The sequence below is a fragment of the Myotis daubentonii genome, chromosome 16 (assembly GCF_963259705.1).
Source record: "Myotis daubentonii chromosome 16, mMyoDau2.1, whole genome shotgun sequence".
Taxonomy (NCBI): Eukaryota; Metazoa; Chordata; class Mammalia; order Chiroptera; family Vespertilionidae; genus Myotis; species Myotis daubentonii.
This window is the reverse complement of record NC_081855.1, coordinates 53,717,239-53,735,505: the sequence shown is the minus strand read 5'-3', so window position 1 is coordinate 53,735,505 and position 18,267 is coordinate 53,717,239. Positions and strand designations below refer to the sequence as shown.

The following is an 18,267-nucleotide window of genomic DNA, read 5'->3' as shown; positions in this document are numbered from 1 at the left end:
CCTTAGCGCTGCCACAGAGGCAGGAGAGGCTCCCGCCACCGCCGCTGTGCTTGCCATCTGTGAGCCCAGCTTCTGGCTGAGCAATGCTCCCCCTGTGGGAGCACACTCACCACCAGGGGGCAGCTCCTGTGTTGAGCTGGTGGTCACTGTGCATCATAGTGACCAGTCGTTCTGCCGTTCAGTCGATTTGCATATTAGCCTTTTATCATATAAGAAGATATCCTATCTAATAAAGAGGGAATATGCTAATTGACCCTCACACCATTGCAAAGATGGCAGCCCCCACAGCCAATAAGGAGGTAATATGCTAATTGGCTTCCCCACCCTCAAAGATGGCAGCACCCACAGCAAATAAAGAGGTAATATACTAATTGACTGCCCCGCTCTCAAAGATGGCAGCGCCCACAGCCAATAAGGAGGGAATATGCTAATTGACTGCCACTCCCTCAAAGATGATGGCATCCATAGCCACAAGATGGCGGCGCCCAGTCCCCTCAGCCCCTCAGGGGGGTTAGTGAGGATGACCAAACAACTGAACAGCAGGCTGCGTGGGGTGACCAGGCCGGCGGGGGGGCCATGAGGGGCGACAAGGCTGGTGGGGGGGGGCAGTTGGGGGTGACCAGGCCAGCAAGGGGGGCAGTTGGGGGCGACCAGGTCGGCAGGGGGGGCAGTTAGGGGCAACCAGGCAGGCAGGCAGGTGAGCTATTAGGAGCCAGTGGTCCAGGATTGTGAGAGGGATGTCCCCCGAGGGGTCCCGGATTGGAGAGGGTGCAGGCTGGGTTGAGGCGACCCCCCCACGCATAAATTTTGTGCACCGGGCCTCTAGTTTAAATATGTTTTTATTGATTTTAGAGAGGAAGGGAGAGCGAGAGAGAGATAGAAACATCAATGAGGAGAGAGAATCATTGATTGGCTGCCTCATGCACACCCCCTACTGGAGATTGGGTCTGAAACCCAGGCATATGCCCTTGACCAGAATCAAACCTGGGACCCTTCCGTCCTCAGGCTGACGCTCTATCCACTGAGCCAAACCGGCTAGGGCTATACATATATTTTTAACAGTCCCCATAGGTTACTTTATTTTTTCCAGCTTTACTTAGATATAACTGACCCATAGCACTGTGTAATTTTAAGTGTACAGTATTTTTATTTAAAAACACTTATTGATTGTAAATGCACAATGATGAGCACTATAGGGTGAGCTAACATCTCCATCACGTCACAGAATTGCCATTTATTTATTTATTTATTTGTGGTGAAAACATTGGCGCTCTGTTCTCTTAGCGACTCCCAAGTCTATAACATAGTGTTAGTCGCTCCAGTCCCCCGGTTACACATCAGATCCCCGGAGCTTAGCTTATAACTGGAAGTCGGTGCCCTTTGACCAGCATCTCCCCATTGCTCCCACCCCGTCCGCACTTACGCACCTGGCTGTACCCCCTGAACAAGGGCATCTCCGGGATGCCCGCATGCTCACCTCACTCCTGATGTGGTGGTGGTGGTGAGGGGGGGGGGCCCTGCTGCTGGGAAGAACCATTTCTGGAGTTGGCATGTGCCCCTGGAACCCGGGCCCGATGGGCCAGATGACCCCTCCTTGACCCTCCTGCAGACATACCTCCCTGTGCCCTGCTCACCCTGCACAGCGCCTGGCTTCCTCTTTCCTACCTAGTGGGGACTCTAGTGTCCCTTGAGACAGACTTACTAAGAAGCGACATTCCTTTTGCTGAATAACGAAAAGCAGGAAATGCTCTATAAAAGGAAGTGAACGCATCAGAGAAACTCAAAGGCGGTCTGGACAGGCAGAAGGTGCAAGCGGGGCCCAGGCAGAGCTCCGGGTCCAGCTGGCATCGCGCTCGCCGGTGGAGGTCGCAGGGCCGCGGAGCCGGGGAGCAGGACCATGTGGCTGCCCTCAGCTCTACTCCTTCTCAGCCTGCTAGGTGAGTGCAGCTGGGGCCTCGGGAACTTAGAACTGCAGGGGCAGGACGGGATGCAGAGAGCAGCTGTCCCGGGTACCACGGGAGGGGGAGGGGGGCGTCATGTCTGGGAAAACGAGAGGTGGCTTTGTTAATTCATTGAGCAAAAGCGCACCAGGATCCTGCTTCGCGCCAGGCAGGCATCAGACCCTGAGGACGCGAAGGGAAAAGACATAGGACTGGTGGTTAAAGAGGGGACCCCAGAGGGCTCAGTGGGTGAGGCACACAGACGGACAATAACTTTGGCAGGACACGGTAAGGCATGATGGAAGTGTGCTCAGGGGACACCGAGGAACACATGTGCTCACACGCCTGCACAGTCACACACAGACCACGCAGTCTCCCTCATACTCGCCCTCCCACACAAACACTTCTCCCCCAGACGAAGGCCGAGACCCACCATGGCTGACCCGTGGCTTGGGGACGGGACTGCGAGTTACCTTAGAAAGGGGGTGCCGTTAGGCAAGGATGAAAGAAAAGCCACCCCCCCCCCGAGTTCTCACCTACAGACTGCCACTGGCCACGGCGGCGGCGGGGGGGTGGGGGGGTGGGCGGGGGGCTACCTCTGTGAAATACAAGAGGGGAAGGTGGGTGAAGTCAGAGCAACCCAACTTCTGCTAAGACGTTGTCTTATCTGCTCGGTTGCATAAGCCCCCGACAGCCCGGAGGCGAAGGCAGGGCACTGGGTAGAGGCGGGGCTAAGTGTCTGCAGGCAGAAACCCAGACCCCCTTCTCCCAGGGGGGGAAGTGGGGCAGGACGGCCAGGCGCGGGGACCTGTGCCCCAGAAGTGACTGCAGCGCTTGGGCTGGCAGGGCTGCTCGGGGTGTCAGCTGAGACGCCTTGCGCAAGAGTGGCCATGAGACAAGCGGCCAGCCGTCGCGCACCCCACGCTCCGTGGGCGTCTCTGCGCGGAGCTCCCAGTGGCTGCCTTTGCCTTGTTTGGGGTGTTGTTTGTCTCCTGCTACCGGCCCAGCCACAAGCTCAGCCATTTCTCAATGTCGGGACAAGACTGTTCACACGAGGATTTCGCGCACGGAGCCAATTTTCCCGAGCGATGGACGCAGGAAGGAGTTTCCGTCTCAGATTCACAAAAATGAACAATTGAAACGCACACGATCGGGTGCCTTGAAACCCGCCAGCCCTGTTCCCAGCGCCCTGCTCCTGGCCTGTCCTCTCTCCTTCTCTCCCTCCGGACACGCGAGAGTTCACACAGACCTAACGAATCCTCCCACCCATCAGAGGCTGCGTTTATGAAACTTCCCACGTGTTTTTAAAAACATGAGCCCAATCCGGTCGTGAGTGGCTTACATCGGCCACATCTCCAATCCGCGTCTGGTTCCCGCACTTACTATCACATGACACTGCAATCAGCCTCCTTAGCTTTGCTGCCCAGTGAGGTGGAAATTAATCTTAGAATCAAAACGACCCTGCCCAAGATCTTTTCAAAAACAATCATGAACTGGATTGGTATCTGCGAGGATCCCGACTCAGTGCATGACACAGGGAGGGCCTGGGGGTGGGGTGGGAAGAGAGAGCGAACCAAACAAGAGATCCCTGACCTTCGGAGGGAGCATCCCAGCAGGGGAGACAGACAGATGATCAAGTCCCACCAGCTGGCGCTCAGCTTCCGGTAAAGGCCGTGGGAGCGACCGGAGGAAGCAGATCTGGTTGGGAAGGGGGCTGAGACTTAGCACGGAAGGCGTCGCCAAGGATGACGGGCAGGGGTCAGGCAGGTTTCCAGGGGGAGGAAGGACCGGAGCAATGACCCAGCCGCCTGGGAGGACACTGCAGAACCCGGGGGGGAAACGGGGTGGGTCTCAGGGGAGAGCGGGAGGCAAGACGGCGCTGGGCAGGGACCTGGGACCCAGGCTGCAGGAAGACGAGTGCCGAGCTCCAGCGTTTGAAATCGTTCTGAGACTGTGGGGAGCGGCTGAGTGATCCCACGGTGTCTATGACCCGCATCCTTTCTATCCATTAGGGACAGGTCAGAGGTCAGAGTGAGCACCCCTAGGAGATGAGGACCAAAGAGGCCAAGCATTGCTGCTGGGGGAGCCGATGGGGAAGCTGGATGGGGGAGGAGGTAGACGCGAGGGGCCAGCTGAGGGGTGGCGGGAAGGCCGGGGATGCTGGTCCAGGGCCTGGGCATCAGCCTGGAGCCCCCTGAGCCCAGGTCAGGCCTGGCTGGGGTGAGGGGGGAAGAGAGGCAGTATCTACACCCTGGGATTCTGTTTTCCAGGCTGTTTCTCCATCCAAGGCCCAAAGGTGACGAGAGGCCTTGAGGGGGGCTCGCTGACCGTGGAGTGTCGCTACAAGCCAGGGTGGGAGACCAACAGGAAGTGGTGGTGCCGGGGAGCAGACTGGTATCATTGCCAGACCCTCATTCAAACCACATCATCGCAGCGAACAGTGCAGGGGCCCCGGCTGTCCATCAGCGACAACCAGAGGGACCACGTGATCTCGGTGACCATGAGGGGCCTCCGGCGCAACGACCAGGACACCTACTGGTGCGGGATCAAAAGGTTTGGCACGGACCTTGGGACACGAATTCAAGTGATCGTTGTTGGCCCAGGTGAGAACTTGCTCATCGCTACTCCGAGGCCCTGGTGCTCCGGCTGCCAGAGCGGGGGCGCCTGCCCCTCCTTCCAGGGGCAGAAGGGAAATGGCCCAGTTCCTGGGAACCCGTGTATGTGAGCGAGCGAAAGGCAGACACACAGACAGACAGATGGGGAGGGAAGTGAGAGAAATTCGGGCTGGAGCCCAAGAAAGACAGGGGCTGCCGCTGTGTGGAGTGGGGCCCAGAGAGGGACCGACCAAGCCAAGCGTCCCTGGGCTGCCCGGGAGGAAAGCCGAGATCTGCGGGGACACAAGCGATTGACTAACACATGAGCAGGGACCCGGGTGGGCAGACGTGTGCCCATGTGGAGCTTTAGGGAGAAAGGCGTTTAGGGGTCTCGGGCACCAGCCTGTGAGGCGACCATGGCCTCAGCCAGGAGCCACCCACCGTGGCCAAAGGTAGGGCCTCACGGAGCAGAATTTGCCAGGCCTGGGACTCAAAGGTTCACCAGGGACGCTGGTGCCGGCTGGTCTCGGGAAGCCAGACCCAGCTGCTCGCCTACAGCGTCTCACAGGCTCAGAAAGAGGTGTCCTTCCTCGTAGTCGCTGTTCACTGCTGAGCCGAAATGCACCCTCTTATTCAACAGCCTGCGGGGTGCTCCCTGCCCTCGTCACCCCTGGAACTGGGAGCCCCATTTCCAGAACCGTCTGTCCCTGAGCCTGCTCACGCCCTGCTTGAGCAAAAGGTCCAGGGCTTCCCCCCCAAACCAGCCGTCCCCCTTAGGGGGGCTGTGGAGGGCCTGGGAGACATGAGCTCCCCTCAGAATGAGCCCCAGAGCCTGCGCCCACGCAGCTGTTACTGCTTCTCGCCACACCTGCATGCGATGGAGGCCATGACTGTGTGTTGGGTTCAGCTGGCGCAACAGACAGGGGAAGCCCCTTCTCTAGAGAGGACGCTTCCTGATGGGGGGCGGCGGTGAGGGGGGCAGTGTGAGCCACGCACCAGCCCCGGTCTGTGTCAATAACCCTCAGCTGGCTTTGTTGTGTCTAGAAAACTGGCTATCCTGGACGACCACCAACAGCACAGGGGTGTCCTCTGGCTCCCGCGTCCGGTGAGTGGCTTGGGCCCCTTCTCCTGCCCCTACCTGAGGCCTCTCCAGTGGGGTGCCAAGCCTGGAACCTCTCTGCCCCTGGGCGGTCGCCCATCATAACCAGCATCAGGGCCCAAAGCCCCCACCGGTCTCACCCCTCACCCACCATGGCCGCATCTCACCCCTCACCCACCATGGCCGCGTCCCACCCCGCACCCACCATGGCCACATCTCACCCCTCACCCACCATGGCCGCGTCCCACCCCTCACCCACCATGGCCGCGTCCCACCCCTCACCCACCATGGCCGCGTCCCACCCCTCACCCACCATGGCCGCGTCCCACCCCGCACCCACCATGGCCACATCTCACCCCTCACCCACCATGGCCGTGTCTCACCCCTCACCCACCATGGCCCCTCCCAGCACTCACCAGACCCCGCTGTGCGCAATGCTCCTCCATCAGCACCGTCACCCTGGTCGCTTGTTGACAAATAAAGCCTCGTGACCCGGTGGGGCCCAGGGGCGATCAGACACGAACCTCCACGACCCAAGGCTTCAGGCCTCAGAGCAGGAGGGAGACTCCGGGTAGGAAGCTGGGCCTGGTGCAAAGCAGAACCGAAGAGCTGGGGTGGCCTCTGAGCAGCCTTCCTGGTTGAGCCGCTGAGGAGCTTCATGGGGCCTTCAGGCTGGGCAGCGGGCCGGGCTCGCAGGCTCGGCTGGGCGGGCGGGTCAGGGCCCTGGGGGCGACGGGGCCTGGCGGGCCGGCGCTGACCGCTGTCCCCGTGACAGGAACTACTACCTGCTCCTGGTGTTCGTGAAGGTGCCCCTCCTACTCGCCGTGGTCGGCGCCATCCTCTGGCTGAAGGGGCCCCCGAGGGCCCCCAAGGAGCCGTGGGAGCAGCCCGTCCACATCAACCTGGCCTACGATCTGGCCGGAGACGCCGCCCCTTAGACGGACGGACGGAGGAGAGACACTTGGGGCGCTGGACCCCGTTTCCAGAGGAGACCCGGGCTGGGAGGCACGCTCCTGCGAGGGTCCCCCAGTCCCCTGCCCGGCACAGCCAGGGACAGGGCTCGGACCCTCCCGACTGGCAGCGCTGCTGGAGGGACACACCTGTTCCCACTTCTCCGGGTGGAACACAGCCCGGCCCGGCCCACCCAGCCCAGCCGGGTCCGCTGATGGTCAGCAGCTGTGGGATGGAGCCGTTGGGACAGTCGTGTCCTCACGGGAGGACCTCGGCACAGAGCTGGGGAGCGAAGCGCAGAGAGGAGCGACAGGAATGTGCCAGGAGAGACAGGGCCGGTCCCCGGTTCTGGCCGGTCCTGGGGCCGGCTCCACACCCTGTGCCTGCGCTTCTGATATAAGCCTAGGGCTTTAACCTTTTCCTGTAGCTAATCAGGTTGGGTTTTGATGGCTCTTTCCGTGAGCACACTGACTGATACACACACAGGGATGGGAGTTTGCGGGGTTCCTGGTCTGGGGCCTGAGAGACTGGACGTCCCCTGGGCCTGGGGAGGACACTGCTCCGAGTTCACGGGGCTGAGGAGGGTCGGAGACCCCAGGGCTGGCCTTCCGTCCTCCTGCCCACCCTCCTCCCGCAGCCTGGCTCTCAGCACAGCTGCTCGGCCTCCCTGGGGCTGCAGCCTCAGAAGCTACCTCAGGCCTGCGAGGGCGGCCATAACGCGGAGGGGATGGGTCTCTTTCAGGAAAGCTGTTTAATAAGCTCCATTAAAACCGTCGGAGGAGCTGACGCTGCCTCTGCCAGCGCCTCCCTCCCAGACACCGCCGCCTGGGCGGCGCCACGTGGGTCGCGGGTCCTCACACCGAGGGCGTCTGCACGGGAGGAGGCAGTCCCACAGGGAGGTGCCCCAGGCAAACACACGGGTGCCGTTTGGAATCTGTCCCGTTGGCCCTTTCTTTGCCCAGCTTACTGAGGTGTGACTGACATACAAATCACATGCGTGTGAGGCGTAAATGCGATTTTTAAAAAGTGCAAAAGGTGGTGGTGAAGGCAGGGAGCGGGGGCGGGGCGGGCTAGAAGGAATCAATGGGAGAAAAAAGGGACATGTAATACTTTCAACAATAAAGATTTTTTAAAAATAAACAAAACACAAAAAGTGCAAAATAGGATGATTTAATACGCATCACATCGTGAAATAATAACCACAATCCGGTCGATACAACCGTCAGCTTGCTTAGCTGTCTTCTTGGCTTGTTTCTTGGGTGAGAAGATTCAGATCGACCCGCCCAGCGCATCTGAAGTGTCCGCCCCAGGCTGCTGCCTGCAGCCCCAGCTGTGCACTGGACCCCGAATGTGTTCCTCGCCCACGGGGAGTGCGTGCCCTGACCAGCACGTCCCCGTTTCCCCCACGCCCCCAGCCCGGGGTTCCCTGTGGAGCGTTGCCCTTTGAACCCCCACGCAGGCCTGTCCACCCTGCCCTTGGCCCTCAGAGGCAGGCCCTGGCCCTCGGCCTCCGGGCACAGGAAGATGCAGGGGATCCCCTGGTTCCATCCCCGGGGGAGCCTACCTCCCCACTGGGTGCCGCAGTCCCTTCTCTCCCCCCTCCTGCTGCTGACAGACCCTCTCCCGCCTGCGCCTGGTTAAGGGTCTGAGAACTCCATGGTGCCCGGAAAGGACAGGGTGTGAGCCAGACCCAGACCTTTGAGCCACACTGTTGGGGACCAAGGCCCATAGTCCAGCGACTGCAGAGGCCCCCTCGGCGAATACCCCCCTGGATCCTACCGCCCGAAGACCTGGCCAGACTCGGGTGACCCAGCAGCTCTGCGGAAGGCAAAGCCAGTGCCCAGCTCGCCCCCAGCGGCCCAAATGGGTGCGCAGCCACTAGCAGCTGCCAACCTAGTGCCCGTGCTTTCCCCTCAGTTTCTCACTGTTGATGTGCAATGAACTCCCTCATCTCTCTGGAGATACAGCAGTTGGGTAGAGAGAATAACGTCACCCGAGAGAATCTACCGGAGTGGATATCTGTTGTCTATCTGTCCTGAACACACACCCCCATACACACACACACACACGCACACACACACACCCATACACACACCCCCATACACACACGCACACGCACACACACACCCATACACATACACATACACACACACCCATAAACACACACACACACACACACACCCATACACATACACACACACACACACACACACACCTGGGACCTGCCCCTGCCCAGCCAAGCTTGGCTAACATGCCCACTGTCCGGGGTAGGGAGAAAGAGGGACATTGACTAAGTTAGAGCTGGAATAGCATTTTTTCTAGCCCGTGTGTCTCCATCCAGGAGCCTGGTGCCCTCAGGCCCCTAAGCAGCTGTAGACCAGGTCCCGGCTGGCTGAAGTCAGCATCCACTGCAGCCAAAACTCAGCGGAGGTCGGAGGTCGGGAAGCAGAGCGAATGGGTGGGGATCGCCCCTTCCAGAGAAAAGTGCGACTTCTGCTTCCCCGGGAGTTCCTCCTCTCGGGCCTGCCCTTCTGAGCCACTGCGTGACCACAGAGGAAGTTCGCCGAGGACAGGGGGAAGCTGGTGGGCGTGGGGCGGTGAGAAGGACCCCTTAGCAGGGCCTGGGATGGGGGCTTCTTTCTTCTTGAGGCTGGATGCGTCCTGAGTGCTGTTTTCGTAATTAATGAGGCGGAAGGAAATAAGTCTCCAGCACATCCCTCACCTATTCTCCGGAGCTTCTCTCTCCATGGCTCACATGTCCACCTGGCCTGGGTCCTCATGGCTGGGCCCGCTGATGCCCCTGCTGTAGACCCCTGCCCCTGTGAGTCAGGAGCCAAGCCTCCACCTAGAATGAGGGTCCGGATGCAGCTCCAGCGGCTTTCCCGGGCCCCCCCAAACTCATGCTGTGAAGGTTAACGGGGAGGGGGCTGGGGGTCCCTCTGAGCACTACTCTCCCGTCCCCTCGCTGGAAGGGCACCAGCTGTGGCCCGGTGTCATCTCCATCCCAGCTCCTCACTTGCTGGTCGCCTTTCCTCAAACCTTTACGGAGCTTAGGAGCCTGGCATCCATGACCAGGCCTCTGACGACCTCCTACCATCCCCCAACCAGGCTCATGAGTCACCCTTGATTGGGGCCAGCTCGGCACGGCCAGGACTGGAGGTGTCCCGAGTGTGGAGGTCTGAGTTCGTTCCCAACAGGTGAAGAGCTGTTCAGTGGAGCGCTCCAAGGATGACCTTGTGGGGAGTTAGCACTGAGGATGCTGTTCCCATTGAAAGCATGAGATCGGGGCCAGGTCAGATCCTTGTTGCCCATTCATTCATGCATTCATTCATTCATTCGTGCATGCATTCATTCAGCAAATGTAACCAGTAAAGTGCTCCCTGGGTCAGGCACTGTTTCTGGTGCCCATTGACTGTTGTATGAACAAGGAGAGCCTCTTGCCGTCTCCTTCTATAAGTCAGGCTTGAAATGCGAGAGCCTGTTCTCATTTCAACTGCCTCCTTTTGTCACTGAAGGGAAGGTTGCGGCTGGGAAGGGGGATCACGGGCTCCCCTGTAGCAGCCACCATGGGAGATGACTTAGACACCATAGGTGGGATTAAAACAACAAGGAGATACGACTTCACACCCAACAGGATGGCTTAAAACCCAACCTCACTGTCTCTGTGAAATGGAGATGATCACGGGGATCAATGAAGACCCTGCTGTCCATCCTCCCCTCAGAAATGTGTGGTGACGTCCACGTGGAGCGAGGACCTAACCTCAGGGCACCCTCGGATGGCATCAGCCAAAACAACGGTGGGCATTGCTGTGCAGGCCTGGGAGCAGGAAGACGCAGAAATTCCACAAGGCACGGCTGGGGCCCAGCCTGTATGTGGCGGTGGAATCCAGTTTGACCCTCTGATAGAGATGCCTAACTGAATCTCAGGGCATCACTGCTCATCCACTAGTGATCGCCCATCTATACGGAGTGGCCAAGGATGGTACCAGTGCCCTCTGACACCTGACTCTCAAGTTCATGCAGAGATTGAGGGGCTTTTGGGTGTGTCTTCCGGTGTCTCACTTGGTGGCAGGGACCTGCTGTGAGCCCTGTGATCTCTCACCCACACCAACCAGCACGGGAACCTCTCCCCCCGTCGATGGCAATACCAGGATAATAGAGAACTGAGGGCCGCTCTCCATCTTGGAGCTACAGACTCTTCCACAGCACGGGACCTGTCTCCACCACCCAGCCTATGAGAGCACTGTCCCAAAGATAAGATGAGCACTGATTAAACAGGCCCTGATAGAGCCAAGATGGGGAGGGAAGAAATCCAACGCTAACTTACCCTAATCATCAAACAGGAAAGGCGGGCAGAGTCTTCACCTCGAAGACTTGACCACAAAGAGATAGAATGAGAGCCTCAGAGGGGAGGGAGCTGGGACCGGGAGTCGGGAATGGGAGTGCGAGGTGGAGAACTGCCGTGTTCTATGGTTTTTACACCAGAACTTTGCCGTCATTGGTTTATCACGTTACCAAGACTGAGCTCCTGGTCAAGTTTACCACTGCTCTTTCAGCCCAGCTCTGAAGTCTCCTGTCAAGATTTCTTCTTTTAACATTTCCGTCACCATTGCCTCTTCTAATCCTTGAAAGTGAGACACCGCCGGAGGAGGTGCGAGAAGGCAGATGAAAGAGAAACAAACACCAAAGAGATCTGGGCTGGAGATGTGGGAGCCGGTAACCAGCACCCGGATCCATATGGTAACCACAAGCCACACTGCCTACTGCACGGCTGCACTGCGGCCGGTCTGCAGCGAGATGTGTGATAAGTGTCACATGCACACAAGGTGCTGGAAAATGTTTATGAAAAAAAGAATTTAAAATATCTCCAATATCATTGAAATAATGTTTTGAGTGTATTGGGTTAAATCAAATAGATGAATAAAGTTAATTTCACAGAAGCAGGAGCTGGAGAGGGGGCCTTCAGAGGCTGCCCCCCAACCCTGCTCCTTCTCAGCCTCCTGGCGCTGAAGGGTGGGGCGGAGGGGCCGGTCCTGTTCCCAAGTGGAGAGGTGTTGAGGGAAATCCAGTAATGCAAACACCCCTGCGCAAACACATGGCAGTGTCTCCTGTGTGCCAGGCACCGACTGGGTGCTGGGGATGCGAGAATGAACAAAGTGTCACTCCTGTACTCAGAGAGCTCCCGCCCACAGACCATCCCCCTCCAGAGACCAGGGCTATATGGGGGGGGGGGGCGGGAGGGAAGCACTAGATACCAGCCAAGGCTTCACAGGGGCCGTCACATGTCCCTGGGAAGGACAACAGGGGTCTCCCAGGTGGAGAAGGAAGGAGCCCCCTCCCTCCCCCCTCCCCCCCGACAGAGGGAGAGCATAAAGACACGGAAGAGCTTGGGGACGCTGACGGGAGCATTTCTCAGGATGTCAGAATGGAGGCGGCGGGGGGGGGGGGGGGGGGGGACATGAGGCCAGAGGGACAGGCTTGAGTCATCAGCTGTCATGCTAAGACCGAGAACTTCTGCGAATAAAATCAGGATGGCTTTTCTAGTCTTCCCTCTCCTGGGTAACTCTCTTGAGTCCTTTAGACTCAAAAATAAACATTTTCAGGCTAAGATAAAATTTAAAAAGAACAGCCTTGGACTTGCCCATCATTGGATAAGGCTGGGCCCATCGGCACCGTGAGAAAGCCCGGCTTGACCACATGAGTCAGACCCAGTCCCGAACAAGGGGAGCAAAGGGCACCCGAGTGGGATCGGAACTTGTGGATTTGGTCCTTGCATTGCTGTGACCTTCCCTGTGGTGTCCCTGCTCCTCTCCTCCACACGGGCCTGCGAACAGTGAGAGCCTAGGCTCGAGGGCTGCTAAGGGACTTCATTTAAAATGCCTACAGCGCTCCAGCCCTCGCTGCACGTTTGCTGGTGGTGGTGATGATGAGCAGAAGGAGGGAGAGGGAAGCTACGAAGCAGGAACCCCGCTTATCTTGTTGACGCCCCATCCACTGGAACTTAGTTTCCAAATAGATGTCAAATAAGAGAATGAGGAACTGACAGCAAACGGGGTGGCTGCGAGTGGGAGAGCGGGGGCTACCTCTGCAAGCAGGTCATGCAAATGTACCTTTAGGAAGACACAGGGGATGTTCTCCAGGCCCAACGGGCCAATGTCACGACTTGGCTTTACCTTAAAACGCCAAAGACACCCACAGGGGACACCTGGCAACACTGAGACAAGTTTGATTGTCACAGCTGGTGTTTGTTCGGGGGTGGCATCTGCTAGGTAGAGGTCACGGATTCTGCTAAACACCCTACAGCTCTCCACAACAAAGAATGACCTCAGAATGTCAATTACCCAAGATGTCAACAGCTAGAGAAAATCAAACACCGAGTTACCACACGAGCCAGCACTGATACTCCTAGGGGTAAGAAACCCAAGAGAAATAAAAATGTATGTCTAGCCTGGCCCTGCCCCGTGGCTCAGTGGTTGAGTGTCGAGCCAGGAGGTCACGGTTCGATTCCCAGTGGAGGTATATGCCCAGGTTGCGGGCTCCATCCCCAGTGTGGGGCATGCAGGAGGCAGCCAATCAATGATCCTCTCTCATCACTGATGTTTCTATCTTTCTCTCCCTCTTCCTTTCTCTCTCTCTAAAAATAAAATAAAAGCATATTTTAAAAAATATGTAATAGTGCCAAGGTCGAGAAATTCTGTGCTGAACAAAGACTGTGATGCCAACAGCAGACTGTTTGGTGGTGGAACACAGGAGAGCAGAGCGGTGAGGGGGCTGTGAGGTGAGCCGCTGCTTCGCCTGACTCCATCCACCTCCAAAACCCTTGGGGGCTTGGTGCAGCCAGACGACACCAGGGCCCAGGGCCCACCTCAGGGAACAGGTACGTGCAGTCATCGGGCCTGAACCCCCAGGCTGCTCAAACACATTCTCCTTTCCTCCCCCCTCGGTGTCACCCCTACATGACCTCATCGAGTTGCTGTGCTAAACCTAAAATTCACCAGAAAGAGAAAAGCAGGTCAGAAAGAGCCAACCGCATCCTGGACAGCACTGGGCAGGGAGGGAAGGGAACTTACATCACGGGTGGCAGTAACATTGTGTAACGTGTGCACACCCGCTTCCGCAATGCCCATCCCACCGCCCTTCCAGTGGCTCTGGATGGTGGGCAAGGCCAGCCTCAAGCTCCCCTCCCGGGCGAAGGCATGCAGCTCAAGGCCGGTGCCCTGTCTATGCAGAGCCTGGTCCAGAATCCCAGCTCGGTGCAAGTGGCGTGGGCTTGGCGCACGCAGCCCTTCACCTCCCTGGGCCTCAGTTTTCCCATCTGTGACGTGGAAGAGGCATGACCTCCTCTGGCTGATGCCTGACACCTGGTCCAGCTGGGCCAGACCTCTCTCATCGCGGACCAGGCTGTGCTGCTTCTAACAGAGAATTTGAACTTGGAGGACTTGTTGCCTCAGGTATCTGTAGGTAGAGAGTGGTTTCTTCTGAAGTCAACCTCCTAACGCTCTGTCCCCAGGAAGAGAGATGCTGGGGCAGGTGCGGTTCCCACAGCCAGAGCCCCGGGAAGGCAGGACGCCCTGCCGTGTGCGTGCCATCCGGGCCTGGTTTCGCAGGGAGCTCCCAGGTGCACCGGTACTTTGTTACCTGGGGCATATGGACAGAGCTGTACCCCGCATTGGTGCTCTGGGGGCACTGTCCTACGATGCCTGGAGTCCCGGGGAAAGCAGGAGTTCTGCGGTTAGAAGGTTCCGGGCTCTCGCCGCCTCCTTCCCTAAGTTCTGGGAGAATCCTGACTGCTGCCTGGAGCCCTGTTCTCTCCCCCAGAGCCTTTTCCTCCACCCCCAACGCTGGCTGCATGGGGGTAGCCATGTGCCTGAGCGAGAAGCCATGTGCCCCACCAAGAGGAAAGCCACCAAGAACCACTGAAGCCCAGGCCTGTCCCCTCCCCCACCCCCAGCTGACCCCGGGGCCTCCTTCCCCCCTCCTCACCCCCCCCCCTGCGCATCCATATCCTTTGGATCAGCTGACAGCCCATGAGGTTGATGATCTGACAAGTTTTACCTTTGACCCTCTCGTCGACTGACCAACCGACGTGTGAAATGCTCAGATCCGTGGTCGGCAAACTGCGGCTCGCGAGCCACATGCGGCTCTTTGGCCCCTGGAGTGTGGCTCTTCCGCAAAATACCACGTGGGGGCGCGCATACAGCGCGATTGAAACTTCGTGGCCCATGCGCAGAAGTCGGTTTTCGGCCTGGGCGGGTCTATTTTGAAGAAGTACTGTTGATATTTGGCTCTGTTGACTAATGAGTTTGCCGACCACTGGCTCAGACTGTCCGCTTCCGGGGAAGTGAAGAGGCGTTTGGCCAGCTGATATCCCACAGGTGACCTTAATCTTGATTTCCTTCAAGGAGTGCTGGGTGGTCAGGCACCCTTGTCAATCAAAGCTCCCCATAACCACCATCCCTTCGCTTCTCCCGCCTCCTACTCCATCCACGGCACTCAGTGCCTAGAGGAAGCCAGGGTCCTGCTCTGGCTATGAAGCAGTTAGTGTCTGGCTGACGGGGAAACGCGGCTTCGTACACAGTGAGGTCATCGCAGCGACCTCCCCACTCCGCACCCCGCCAGCCTGTGCTGCTGGGTTTGCTAGCAGAGGGTGGCCAGTTGTGCTCCCTGCAGGTCTGCCCTTGACCTGGGTGACCGGGTGGTGTCAGAAGCGTGTTGTGGGTCCATTCGCCACCAGTGGCCCAGGTTTGTAGCAGAGGGGACGAGGGATAAGCCAGAGAGTTGGCAACAAAGAACTTGCGGGCGGTGAGAATCCGCACGGGGAAGCCTCAGGGGGAACAAAGCAGCCTGGGGGCGGGTGGGGGTGGCGAGGGCCTTTATAAAGAACTTGCTTCTAGCCCGGCCGGTGTGGCTCAGTGGTTGAGTGTTGACCTGTGACTCAGAAGGTCACGGGTTCGATTCCCCGTCAGGGCATATGCCCAGGTTGTGGGCTCCATCTCCAGTGTGGGACTTGCAGAAGGCAGCCGATCCATGATTTTCGCATTGATGTTTCTATCTCTCCCTCTCCTTTCCTCTCTGAAATCAATAAAAATATATATATTTTTAAAAGGAGCTTGCTTCTAATAGGATTAATTTCTTCAAGAGTTTTCCCTTGAGGTTTTCCTCTAGTTATACGTCGATAGGTGTTGATAAACGTTTTAAAGGATTTTCCAAAAAATAAGCGTTTGCTCTTAGCCTGGGAGGGAGAAAGCACGGAAGGGCCACCGGCCACTGTTGGTTGAGGACGAGGACACGCCTGTGATGGCCTCCAAGGAGGCGGTGGGCGGAGGAGAGTTTATGTGGGACCCGCCCTGTCTGAGCCCAGATCTCTTCCCCCAGCCATGGGCGGCTGGCTGTGCTTTCCCCTGGCAGCGGAAGTCCGGGTGGGGAATCCAGACATCGGGAAGAGGAGTTGGGTATGAAATAAGGGAACTCAAGATTGGGGAGAAATTGAGGTTTGGGGGGGGTTTATTTTTTCTCAGCACAATGTCATCCAAGGGGTGGACGGGGAGGGGCACTGCAAAGCTGAGGAGGAGTTTGGGGGTCCTTTCCCCTGTTTCAGGCTGTCCCTTGACCAGCTGCACTGACCTGGAGAAAACAATTGCTTCTGCATTGTCCCAGCAGCTGGAGAGGATATGGCCTGCTGGGGGCCAGGGTGTATGATTCCAGACATGGCCACAGGGGGGAGACACAGGGTTGTCCAATCCCTACGTCTTGCTCCAAGGCTGAGCCCAAACAGTAGACTTGCTGGGGTGTACGGCTTAAAAAATGAGCAGACCTAGACCTGAGGTCATTTCTAAACCCTGGCCAAGTCAGCCCCGGGTCATCTCACTAAAGGCCTTGGGCGAGTTTAGAAGTAACTGCCACCTCCTTGGACCAGCTGTGAACAGACTGATGATTAGCCCACATCACGCCACCTGCAAGTATTTGTCACGCTGGCCCTCGGTGCCCAGAGTAGTGCTGGGCTGTGAAGAGGAATCCGATGGTTACACGAAGGCAACACACACAACCCAGGGAGGACGCCATCCAACACCAGCACTCACACCGTGAGCCGGCCCTGGGGCTCGCAGTTCTCCCACAGGGACCACGCAAGCAACCCACTCACAGATGCTTCCGGAAAAAGCGTTTTAGATAGATTAGATATAGAGATAGAGATAGAGATAGAGATAGAGATGATATAGATAGAGATGATATAGATATAGATATAGATATAGATATAGATATAGATATAGCTAGAGATAGACATAGAGATAGAGATATAAATATAGATGATATAGATATAGATATATAGCTATGGATAGAGATAGAGATAGAGATAGAGATAGAGATAGAAATAGATATCCTATCTAATAAAAGAGAAACATGGTAATTAGCCATACGTCCGCTACCCTTCCCATTGGCTAATCAGGGCGATATGCAAATTAACTTCCAGCCAAGATGGCAGCTTGAAGTTAACATGAGGCTTGCTTACTTCAGTGACGGAGGACTCCAACGTTCCCTGCCTGCCACTGCCAGCCTCTGAGCTTGCAGTTTGAAACATTGTTACAAATATAGAAGCTAAACAAAACCCCAGAAACCTGCTTTCAGCCAGCTGGGATCTCAGAGCTGGAGTTGATACAGTGTTTTGATTATAGAACCCAAACAAACCAGATACCTGCTTTCAGCAGCAGAGGCCTCAGAACTGGAGCCAGAGCTAAAGCTGGCCCAGAATAACGAAAAAAAGGAGCAGTTGGGAGCTTCAGTCACCCGCCAGCCTGAAAACAGCCATCAGCCCCTCACCCAGGCTGGCCAGGCACCCCAGTGGGGACCCCCACCCTGATCCAAGACACCCTTCAGGGCAAACCAGCCGGCCCCCACCCGTGCACCAGGCCTCTATCCTATATAGTAAAAGGGTAATATGCCTCCCAGCACCGGGATCAGCGGAGCCACGAGGCCTCCTGGCACCAGGATCAGCGTGACAGGGGGCAGTGCCCAAACCCCCTGATCGCCCTGTGGCTCTGTGTGTGACAGGGTGCGGCACCCCAACCCCCCCACCCCACGGGCCCTGCTCTGTGTGTGATGGGGTAGAGCCATAACCTCCCCATCGGCCCTGCTATGAGTGTGACAGTGGCGGTGCCCGAACCCCCTGATGGGTCCTGCTCTGTGTGTGACGGGGTAGAGCCATAACCTCCCCATCGTCCCTGCCCTGAGTGTGACAGGGAGCAGTGCCCCAACCCCCCAATCGGCCCTACCCTGAGCGTGACTGAGGGTGGCATCGCAACCTCCCGATCCACCCTGCTCTGTGCATGACAGGGGGTGGCGCCCCAACTCCCCAATCGGCCCTGCTCTGAGCCCAACCAGGGGCTTCACCTAGGGATTGGGCCTGCCCTCTGCTACCTGGGAGCAGGCCTAAGCCAGCAGGTCATTATCTCCCGAGGGGTCCCAGGCTGCGAGAGGGCACAGGCCGGGCTGAGGGACCCCCCCGAGAGCACAAATTTTTGTGCACCAGGCCTCTAGTAGAGATATAAACATAGATACAGGTACAGGTACAGATACAGATACAGATACAGATACAGATACAGATATAGATATGGGTATGGGTATGGGTATAGATAGATATAGATATAGATATAGATGATATAGATATAGATATAGATATAGATATAGA

At 57.5% G+C, this 18,267-nt stretch overlaps 1 protein-coding gene across 1 annotated transcript; it reads left to right on the top strand.

Annotated features, from left to right (window-relative positions):
- Nucleotides 1-1,792: 1,792 nt before the first annotated feature.
- Nucleotides 1,793-7,636, top strand: CD300LB (CD300 molecule like family member b). The gene is made up of 4 exons (XM_059671088.1): nt 1,793-1,937; nt 4,211-4,543; nt 5,579-5,639; nt 6,409-7,636. Exons 1-4 carry the CDS (start codon nt 1,898-1,900, stop codon nt 6,569-6,571), a joined length of 597 nt encoding a protein of 198 aa, XP_059527071.1. The 5' UTR covers nt 1,793-1,897; the 3' UTR covers nt 6,572-7,636.
- The last annotated feature ends 10,631 nt before the right edge of the window (nt 7,637-18,267 follow it).